A 12,113-nucleotide genomic window follows, 5' to 3' on the forward strand; every position below is an offset into this window, starting at 1 on the left:
ACAGCTAACGTTAGTTCATAAATAGTCGGACGCAACTGTCATAACACGCATCATGTGACTAATCTGCCGCATCTGCGCACGGAAGTTATCAGTCAAAATGTTCTGTAAAGTCAGTCAACGGTGAAAATCAATAGTAGATTTCATTTAAAGTCCAGCAGTTTAACACTAATATTGTATTGTAAAATATTGTACATTAAAACGTTAAATATAAAGTATTCAAAAGTTCAATTGAACTGATGGATTAAGCCTGTGTTATATTTTCCGCATGAGCGATCCGGACGCGCACACGGACTTCTTCCATTTATACTTCCGAAAGCGTATGCTGATGGTCTGCTCTGCATCAAACATGTGAACAAACAGTTGCCCAGAATTATTGCACATCTGGGTGTCTTTATATTCTTTTATTGACGGATTGCACAGGTTCGAATAGCAAATGTGCAATTGGGCTTTTGAAGCCTACTGGTCATAAAAAAAATGGGAGGCACGCGGTCGTCCGGTCAGAGCTAAGCGCACACTCTCCGATGATGATTTTTATGTCACGCCTACCTAGTGGTCCATAGCGGACTCACGGAAAGTATAAACAGAGGCTTTCATACAGCGCTCCGGACCGTGCGCCTCATGAGTCTGACGCACCGGCACAGAAACAAGAAGGAGATGCATTCTAACATAACTGTGGCATTAAACTCAGTTAGTGAGGGCTCATTTAAAATATTGCACATATATAGGCCGTTCAGATTACTTGTTAAAGTGCAATGAAATACCTTATATCTGCAGACGATGTACGTCTGTTTGTGGATGGAGACTTCTTCAGCGGCTACAGGCGCTAATCCTCTTTTGCGCGCGCGTGCGCGTGCGTGTGTGTGTGTGTGTGTGTGTGAAATGCGGTGCTGAAGTGAAATATCTGGGCAGTTTGAGAGCCGAATTATAATAGGCCGCCTAATTAAAATAAAAAATGTATAGTTATTATTATTATTATTATTTAATACATTTAATAGGAAAATGAGCCTAATATTGTCTTGACTATCGACAGAGACATCTGCTATTGTCGATATCTCTGACTATCATCGATACACGATTCTATCGTCTATTGGCACAACCCTAATGCAAATAATTTTACACTCGTTCACAATAAATACATTTGCTGCTAGGACTTTCTCGGAGAAAGATTATAAATAATTGCTCTCAGAGCTGTTAGAAATTGTACTTGTATTGAATTTTTATTGTAGGTCAAATTTAAGAAAGGGATGGGGTTTGATGTTTTCGGAGAAGTCCTACATTCATCACCAGAAAAAAAAGTATGTCGTTTCACCAAATGATTGAGTTATGAGTTATATAATTTTGTGCTAAAATAAATACATAAAAAGAAGCGCACACATGGATAAATCATTCACAATAATATAAATTATTAATTTATCAAGATGAATTGATAAAATAGATAGGGTGAACAATGCTAATTTTAATGCTATTTCTAAATGCTGATGAAGGGGAACTAATGGTGCTGTGGGGCAAATAAGAAAAAAATCTGAGAAACAATCCAGTGTTTTCAACTTACCAAAACCTAACCTTCGTATTCTGTCCAGCAACAGATATAACGAACCACTCTTCTTACTGGGATTATGCTCTCCTAAACCACCTGAGAGAAACAAAACATATAAGAGAGTTATTTTGAGAATGCTGTGAAAGTGATATTTAAATTTTATGAGAACATTGTGTAAGTGTTTTTATTACGCTTGGAGTAAACTTTCCTTAAAGGGACAGTTCACACAAAAACAACAATTTTACCATTAACTACTCACCATCATGTTGGTCCAAACCCAAAGACCTTTGTTCATCTTCAGAACACAAATGAAAAATGTTTTGATGAAATCTGAGAGCTCTCAGACCCTGCATAGACAGCAACATAACTGAAATGTTCCCAGACCCAGAAATGTAAAATAAAACCGTTATTTTTATTTCTCTGTGCACAAAAAGAATTCTCATAGCTTTGTAAAATCGTGGTTGAACCACTGATGTCACATGGACTATTTTACTGATGTCCTTTATACATTTCTAGGCCTGGGAACATTTAAGTTACATTGCTGTCTATGCAGGGTCAGAGAACTGTCATATTTCATCAAAAATATTTACATTTTTGTTCCAAAGATGAACAAAGGTCTTATGAGTTTGGAACGACATGAGGGTGAGTAATTAATGACAGAATTTTCATTTCATTTTAATTTTTGAGTGAACTATCCCTTTAAATCAAGTGTAACTGGTGCCATTATAAAGTTACATTAACACACAGCCCAGAAACTTCCATCACCAGCCATTCTCACACCCATTTTATCTGTCCTGACCTCTCCTCATTCCCCCAGTCACCAGCCTCATCTCCCTCATTCAACATCTCACCTACTCCTGTCTTTCACTCCCAGGGTTCTTACTGAACAGCTCTATTCACACATGTCAGTTCCTCTGCTATCTTACTTTTGCATTTACTCTGTCTCTCTCTTTCTCTGGAATTTCTCTGATGGGGACAGGAAAGTGAGGAACAAACAACACTCTGAATCCAAGACACAGGAAAAGTCTGAGCTTTGGGATTAATGTGCACACAAACACTCTATCTCATGCACATAACACTGGCAGGTATACAAGTGTGTTTCTCCATGACAGCATCTTGATGAATCTGGAAATATCCAAGAAAGACCTGTCCTGACTGGTTTAAACACACATCAGCTCTCCTGCTATTCCTGGTCCTGATGCAATTTGTCCTTCTGCCCCAGTGGCACATCCTGTAACAACCCCAGTCAGAACGGAAACAGAACGTCTTTTTGGCCTCACTTCCATCTTTGTGCTGCCAAAGACTCAGACGAAGATGAAGGTGATGTTGCTGACAATGCCACTACCCAGCAAGGCAAACTTCTCTTAGTTGGCTGCTGTCTGTGAGTAGTCATTACTCATACCAGTGATTGTATCCTGTTTTAGACGCATAGTTTACCTTAACAATGTGCCACTGGGAAGGTCACACACATGCACATTTGGACTTTGGTCAGTTTAGATATCAGCAAGGAAGGATTTTTTTAACAATGTTTATTCTAACTCACAAATAAACAAACATTTGCACACACACATACGCTTCTGCACTTTTCCCATTGCATAAGAAGTAAAAGACAAAGACTTTTCAATGCAAACACACACACACACACAGTTGTTTGCTGATGGTGCAGTGGAGCTGAGACAGGAACATTAATCAAGTCTAATCACCTGAAGCTATAAACTCCCAATATCCCCACACATTTTTCAACTTCAGTCGGACTTTAATAAGTTTAAATCATCCACACCCCACAACACAATCACAACACAAATGGACATTCATTCCATGCTTTTGACAACTCAGCATCTCAGACTGATCAAGACATTATCTTAAATACAAATCCACAGAGACTACTGTATGTGTGTGTTTTTGTGTGTCACCCTGCAGTCGAAACTGATTAGAGGCCAGCGCTACAGCAGAGCATTTAACGCCTAGAGGAAGGTCTGACTTCAAACATGACATCGGGACAAAAAAAAGCACATGGCCAGCTTCAAGTACTGAGTGAAACAGAAGCTGAATCCTTGAACTTTACTGTAGAAAGAGTCATTGTTGTTGTTCTGCACCAGAAACAACCCTCAACCCTCAGCAGCTGCTGACTGCAGCTTTAACCTCGTCTGCTGCACATCTGCTACTGAACTCAGCTGAAAAAACATGTGCATTAAAACCTCAAACTAAACTGAGGACCTTTCATTTTTTAAATCCAGATTAAGTGACAGATTTATAATGTCTAAAGTGTGATTTAGTCATCTAGACAGAAAAAAATACTAGATAAAATGAGAAATAACATTACACATTTAGCAGCCAAATGACTTTTTAGATGCCAAAACACAAAACAAAGCTGACTGTTCAATACCAATGCTCTATAAAATGTTCGCAAAATTCTGTTGAGAATATTTAAAAAGCATATAGATGCAGTGGTGCAGTGGGAGAACTTGGAAAATGCTAACTTTAGCCTGATAGCACTGAAAGCGAACGTCCCACCCTCCCTGCAATCGCCGTCCAAAGCAATGCCTCCTGAAAGCATAAACGTGAAGATCGTAAACAGATCAGTACAGATCAGTACACTACAGTTAGTAAAAGTACTACAATACCAGGAAGGAAGGTCAGATTGATGATGTTTGTCTGCCATTCTTACTCTGTCTGCATAGTGTACGTGAACGCGCTGATGACGCGTCCTGTCTGCGCAAACCATGTGCACAGAGGTATGCAAATGCATATGTGGACAGGCAGGTAGGAAACGCTCAGAACGAGCGTTTTGATTGGACAAACATTTCTTGGTCCTATGCCTTCAACAGAATATATAAATACATATATATACATTTAAACCACTTAACTTAATGATTGCTATCAGGATGTGAAGCAAGTCTTTCAACCAGCATACCAAAAATATTTTCTGAAGACAACCTATGGCACCCTAAAGTCTCAGTCAGCTGTTAACCAAATAGCCGCTCATACAATTTACTGATGAAGTAAGTCTGATTTAAACTACTAAATCACAAGTGAGTTTGAGGCTGTTTCACAAATCCTAAAAAATACCACTTTATAAGAGTCATTTGTTTGCAAATCGGCCAATTTTCAATGATTGTCGACCACTGCAGTCTGGAGTGCTGTGATATCTGATGTGCCTTACCCGACGTGTGACCCTGTCTCCCATGTGACTGCTGTGAAAGCTCTATCGTTCCATCGATCTGAAACATTTTCAAGTCCTCTTCATCCAAGGCAATATCTCCCCAAAATACAGCTGGAAAAAGAAACAGAGAAGGATATTATTAGGACACAAACACACACTCTTTGGTAGCGCCATAGATTGATGGTCTATGTGCTGGCTGACACATCTGAAACTCAGATCAGCGTGGCCTGAGCTATTGACTGATGCTAATTTAAGGTTTGCTGCATATGCAATCAATTGACAAGTTAACATGAGAGGAAACATCTTAGGTTGTCAACTTTGCTCTCGCACCCTCAAATGCTGATTAAAAATTAATAAGCGGATGTCAGGGAACATGTATATACATCACGTTGCAATCTTACCAACCCTGTTCACTTAATGTCCGTATCGCACTTGTCCCAACATTCCTGATGTTCAGCTATAGTCATGACATCATAAATCCTTAAATGATTCTTTCACCAAGGAGGTCTTAGATATGGCCAGTTGGCCATGAAAACGGAGATAATATTGGGAACTACATCATTTGTGTGTGCTGGTAGTTTTGGCAGGGAGTTCACTCCTCAATCTTGATATAAAACAATAGATAATTAAGCTATCTTGATTGTTCCATATCAGAAAAAACTCTGCCCTTGTGCATGCATGTGTGTGTGTGAGTGTGTATATGTGTATGTACATGTAATTTCAGCTTTAGGCAACTACTATTGTTTCTAATGCATTGTTTGTGTGTATGCGCATGTGTGTATACAAGCATCCTTCCCTCTCCAATAACTCCTCAGACAATGTTAGCTTTACTCATGGTCATGATCTTTATCAGTGGGACTCTCTGATACAATCTAAAGCAAAATAAGCATTGATTCACTTTCCCATCACAAAAAAATATATATTTTTAATTAATTTAAAATGTATAATTTTTATATTTAGATTGCTTTAATAACAATATATATATTTTTTTCCAATGTAAGAATATGCTAGCAACATTTCAGGTTTTATGGTTTTAACTTAAATTCACATTTAAATACATTTAATACAAATACATTTAAATTGCATTAACTGATATAATGTATAGCAACCTACTGAAGTACTGGAATCTCTTTTCTACCTTTGTAACACACTGATAACCACCAAAAGCAGGTGGTGATGAGAAAGTCAACAAACCAAAAGAACCAAAGCTGATCACAAGCAACTTTTAAATATTAACATACAGAGAAGGTGCACAGTGTTATTCACACAAAAACTAAACACCATCATGTAACACAAATGATACTGAAATAATGCAATAAATATCAATTTAACAACATTAAATGGAACATACAACCCTAATGTACAAAACTAAGAATAAACATGTAATGAAGGGAATTCTTACAGTTATTCACTGTAAATTATACATTATTTTTCCACTTCCAAAAATGGTATACTACTGTAAAATTACATGTCCAAAACAGTTTTTTATCATATATAGTATGGGAACGTACCATCAACCATTTAACAGGTTTTTACAGTTTTTACAGTATAGATTATAATTTAGAATATATATTTTTAATGTTTTGATTTTAAATACATTTTGAAAAATATGATTTACTGTATATTCTTCACACATTTAAATGCAGTCCTATTTCATCAAATGCTAAGTTTTACTTACAAAGAAAATGTGCAAGAATTGCTGGAAAGTATACAGTTGTTATAATTATACAGGAAATTCCAAGAAAAGCATATTTATATTTTGAGTTTGAATCTTCACTGTCTCATTGTGTGGTCATATTGTTTCTTCCACACTACCTAAAAAGGCTTGAGATTATATATCAGTGTTAAATATGCAAATCTTGCCCACAGACTGCTATGCATATTTCCGTTTCTGCTAAATAATTTTATACTAAATAGCTGACATGAGGTCTCTTTGCAGTTGTCTTAACAGCCCTGACAGTGAGACAAGACTTTAAAATACAGTATGTGTCCAGATGAACAAGACAAAGTGCTCAGACTTGACCACAGAGGAAAAGGCTTTGAGTTGAATTTGTATATTGATTTGAGAAATCTGGGAGTGAAGCCCAGTAATGCCTCAGCAATCATGTATTCGCTTAACATTAATGAGTCTTTGACTGCACATCTTAACTTAGCAGCAGTCAATAACTTCAGCCGTGATGATCGATAAACAGAGCAGAGTCTGTACTTAAGAATCGATTATGAACTGGAGGAGGGAAATCGGATGGGTTCTGTCTAACATGTGACCATCACAGTGACAATGGATTTTTAACTGTATGATCTCTTTCATTGAGAAATGAAACTAATAGTTTAACAGCTTAACATCTGCTCAGATGGAAACAGAGAGACCTCTGCAGAATGTGTCATCTGAAGGAGAATAAAATGTTTTGACAAATGTGAAATTATCATCTCAGTTCCATGGTTATTGTAGCGCGGCAGGAGGTGTGTTTTAATCTGGGTGCAGATTAAAATGTGTATTAAAATAGGAGATTATCCTGGAGGTCACACTACAGTCACAAATGAGACTCTCCAGGTTATCCTGAAAACATCCAAGTTAGTGCTGGGCGGTATAGCGGTTCATACCGAAAACTGGTGTAAATTTTCGATACGATATAAATTTTTAATATACCGCCATACCGATGTATTTAATTACTCAACGTTCGAAAGGAACGTTATGCTGCGCCGCGGCCGCGCGACACTGCTTCAGACAGACCCTTTACAATGTTGCACTTCTAAGCAGCGACTGCGAGGTGTCGTAAGGGGAAAACACAGCAGTGCTCTGGTGTTACGTTATAACGCCTGTTTCACACATACTCGTCTTCTGTGCGTATTGTTCGCGGGAAAAATTAACATGGATTGACACGGAAATGCATTAATTTCGCAATAAATGTATACTAATTAAAGCTGTTTCCCACGCAACACATGGGTTTTTGGCCAGGTTTAAAACAAGAAAAAGTGCACTTTTAGATAAACAAGGAAGACAATATATTAGAGCTGCAACTATCGATTATTTTTTCTGTCGACTAATCTAACGATTATTTTTTCGATTAGCCGACTACTCTAACGATTATTTTTATTACAATAAATAATTAATTTAATGTTCTTTTTTTTGATTAGCTAATGAATCCTTTGAAAAACTTTACAAAAAAAATATAAGTACAACTAATATAATATTTCAACCTTTATCCATTTTCAACCAATGTGGTTGAAGTTTTTACAGTATACAAAAATAAAGAGGCAAAAAATTATTTTACTATGGTAAATATGAGTTTATGATAGCGTTTATAATTAAACCACAGTAGCCACAAATTTACAGTTGTCTGAGACGTCATGAAATGTTCTTTAGCATCACAAACCATAAAATGTAGTCAGGGTTCTGCTATGGTTTAGCATGGTTTCCAGAGATCTGGAGCTGATTCGGGGTAGCTCGGTGGATTGTGACTGTTGTCTTGCGGCGCGCTGTCTTTTAAACCAATGTAGGCACGCGGTATGCACGCTCATAATGGAAGCGACGCGGTCGCGACGTGCACGCGAAAACAGGCGCATCCGCACCGCATCGAGTTAAAAACATCTCAACTTTTCAGAATGCCGCAAGCGCACCGCGGGTCATGTAACAAGAACTAACCAATCAGCTTTATCCTTTCCCGTAACAACGTTGAAAGCTCAGCTAAGATGAGGGAACAGCTGATCATAGCTGTATATGGATTGCCATTTTGAAATAAATTTAGTAGCAGAGCTACTGCAAGCGATTTTTAGTGCTGCAAATCCATTTATCCTTTGCTGAAATTTCCGCGTCTTCGTGAAGAGAGCACGTCATGGTTGCTTAGCAACGGCAGACGCCCCAGGGGCACAACTGCCCGAGCGCTTTGGAAAGAAGGAGAAAGTGGCGCAACTAGCGTTTTACACTCGTTTTTAGGCGTGATATGTGAACGGCCCCTAACGCGTGTTTGAAACCAGCGCCAACACAGACTTACTTTATTTTTTATTTTATCCTTACTTCAGCCGCTACGGGTGATCATACCAATAACTTGTAATCTTTACAAGAATACCTGAATCATGCAATGAGCAAGTCTGCGTTTATTAGACACTTAATAATATCACATCAGTTTGTTCCATCACATCTGCAGCAGAGACCTGAACCAGGAAGTTGGTCACCAGATCACACGGTAACCAGTTAAACCGTAACACCGGAGAGCACCAGGATGTTTTCCTCTGAGGTGCTCGTGCATTGCATTTGTGCTGCCGTGGTACATCATATCGGTTTTGCGAAGGGAACAAAGGGTCATTTTATTTGGCCTCTGTTTAAAAGTATTCCCATACTTTTGATAGCAGTGGTCTCTGTTTTTGTGATAGAATGCAACTTTCTCCATTCCCAGTATGCCATTACGCGAGATGTAAACAGTGTGACGCGTCGACGCATTTCACGCACGTCGACGTATTTTTGTAGTCGAGGTAATCGATGATGTCGCCGCGTCATTGCAGCACTACAATATATATATATATATTCACTTTTATGGAGGCAAAAAAAATTAGTTCATTAAGACCTGTGGGATTGCTTGTGATAAAGATTTAAATGCAAAAGGCACGAGACTGTTTCTGTCTGTGGTGTCTTAATTTTAAATATTTTAACAAGAAAAGTAGGCTAATTATTGTGTTTAAATGTTTTGCCGCTTGCTTGAGCAGCTTATTATACAAACCTAGAAGTAAAATGCATGAATAATGCGTTATTTATATTTATTGGATTTAAACTAATGTCTATAACTATGAACGATTGTTACAGTTCTGTGATAAAAGACTCACAATGCTGAAAAAATAAATATATATATATATATATATATATATATATATATATATATATATATATATATATATATATATATATATATATATATATATATATATATATTAGACAATGAGTCTGTGCTGCGGACTGCATATGCACTGCAGACGGAGTATGTGTGAAACAGGCTTTACAGGGAAGATGGATGCTGCAGAACTAGTAGAACATGACAGAAGAACTTGTGCCAAAAAGAGGAACCATTTTATGCAAGTGCTGTCAGACTAAAAGCACATCTTGGAATATCAACCAGTAGAAAATGCATTGTACACCTGATTATGCATAAAAAAACAAAAAAAAGGTTATAAACTGGAAAACCGGCATAATGTAGAAAAAAAACGTGATATAAATTTTTGTTCAAACCGCCCAGCACTAATCCAAGTCATTCTCACTGTTTCCTTTGAACGATTTAAGATTTGGAGGAGAGCATTGCTGGAACTAACTGTGCGTTTAATATGAGTAAACTTGTCTCAGCAAGTCCACAGAGTTTTGCATTGCAAATCTCACCAAAGTAATAAAGTCGATCAAAAGTGATAAACTCAGCTAATCAAATCAGAATCTAGTTTATCAGATAAAAGCTCTGTTCCAAAACATGCCTTCCTCTAAACAGCATTTTCAGGCATTATACTGTAAGTGGTGCTCTTGACACAATGGTAGGCAGCATAATTATCAGTCAAACATGATGGATAAAGCAAATGAATTGTTAATTATATACTGACATTTAATTGAATAAAAATAATTCAGTTTTATTTATTTATTTTTATTTTATTTTTATTTTTTCACATAATATTTGTGTGATCAGTTGTACATTTTTAAATGCAGAAATGTATTTTGTGTGAATGGCTCCTCAAAAAGCAACTGTCTATGATAGCAAGACTCATTATGCTTTGGAAGAGAGCTGAAGACTGTACACTTGGATTAAGAATGGCCACTGATCATCTTCTCTTGTAGACTTTCAATATGACTGACAGACTGGTTTATGTACACAGAGACAGCAGATGTTTTGGAGAATTCTGGAGGGAGGCACTGATCAACAAACACTACTGGTTTGGAAAGTCTGACCATATGTTGACGCTTCATTACTGTGATGTCAGTTTAATACCAAGAATCCCTTCCTCATTAAACCCAGAGAAACATGCAGCTGAGTCTGATGAATGAGTATCATGGGAGCTGAAGGATGAGTGGGGTGTTTCTGTTTGTCAGTGTCACGTAACTAAAGACATCTGCGCCACATGTCAGAAAGACATGATGCAAAGCATTTTGGGTGACAGCCCAAAAAACATTCCTGCGAGCTTCATCACAGGAAGAATCAGGGACAGAAACACTCAAACAAAAACACATATGCGTCCAAACACAATTCCAATAACTGCTTGATGTCACCTTGCATCCTGACATCTTGTTTTTTTAGACAGCTTTAATCCGAACAATAACCACAGCAATAACATTTCTGTGGCTATACATGACACCTGGCCAACTGAAAAAGCAATATTTTAAAAAGGTTTCCAATGGTCCTGAGATTAAACTTCATCGTAAATGCATTTGCATCCTATTGCTCAAGAGAGTCAACCTAAGCTATGAGCATCTAGGGGACGTTAACACCTGCTTTTAAGATCTGTCTCTGTGATTCTGTGATAAGATCACAAGTAGTCAGCTGAGACACATTGCTGTTTACACCTTGTAGTAACATGCATCTCAAATTTGTCTCCTGTGATTGGAGAGAAGGGTCTCTAATTTTGAAACTACATACATCGCTTGCTATTTTTTTATGTGTTACTGCAAGTTTATAAGTTGCAAAACATACATAAAAGTACAAAAATTCCATACTAGCTTCTAAATATTTATTTATACAGTGCAACAGCCAAAGACATTACATATACAGTACATGTATATTGCTGCAGCAATGGTGCTTTAAAGGGGGTGAATTTAAGGATGCCAAGTTCCCTTAAGTCTTTTGCATATAGGCCTAGTCCTTTTCATTTTTTGTTATGGACATAAAAGACCTTGCGACAGCGATTACTAAAACAGCCCCACTGCTTCTCAAGGAAGGACTATATCGTGCACCCAAAAAAATGACACTGATGTGCCAGATGTGTGTGCCATAAATTACTTCAAATGCAGGTTATCATTGTGCAAATTACATTATCAGTTTTTCTGAAAATAATTAACTTGGTCGTATGCATGTCGCCATTGTACTTAGCAGAGGAAACAAATCACTCAAGTGTAAAATGAGCAAAAAAAGTCAGTGTCATACAGAATGACAAACAAAAATGATAAATCAATGAATCCCTTTTCTAAAAACATCAACCATACCATATTATACTATTGCTTTCCTTTGTGCAAATGTAGAAATTTTATTATGAATTTGAAATTTTAGTAGTTCATACGTTCTACTGCAGAGTTTTGGGAATGGAACAAGCAAAACTCCATTCACTGGCCTCTCTCTGAATTACATCTACCATAACAACACCTTTTACCATAGTTTTGTTAATTTGACAAAAATGGTTTCTATGCCACACACACTGTTCAGTAAGTTTGATGGGCAAAAGTGCTGAAATATT

General features: G+C 37.3%; 1 protein-coding gene across 2 annotated transcripts in view; it reads right to left on the reverse strand.

Annotated features, from left to right (window-relative positions):
* Nucleotides 1-12,113, reverse strand: part of LOC132143569 (dorsal-ventral patterning tolloid-like protein 1) — a 55,624-nt gene that overhangs the window by 30,823 nt on the left and 12,688 nt on the right. For both annotated transcript variants that reach the window (XM_059553916.1, XM_059553915.1), the window contains exons 3-4: nucleotides 4,701-4,811; nucleotides 1,553-1,633 (exon numbers count right to left, since the gene is read on the reverse strand). In XM_059553916.1, the coding sequence (XP_059409899.1) occupies nucleotides 1,553-1,633; nucleotides 4,701-4,811 (192 nt within the window). The remainder of the gene's footprint in view (nucleotides 1-1,552; nucleotides 1,634-4,700; nucleotides 4,812-12,113) is intronic.

This window comes from Carassius carassius, chromosome 7 (genome assembly GCF_963082965.1).
Source record: "Carassius carassius chromosome 7, fCarCar2.1, whole genome shotgun sequence".
Taxonomy (NCBI): Eukaryota; Metazoa; Chordata; class Actinopteri; order Cypriniformes; family Cyprinidae; genus Carassius; species Carassius carassius.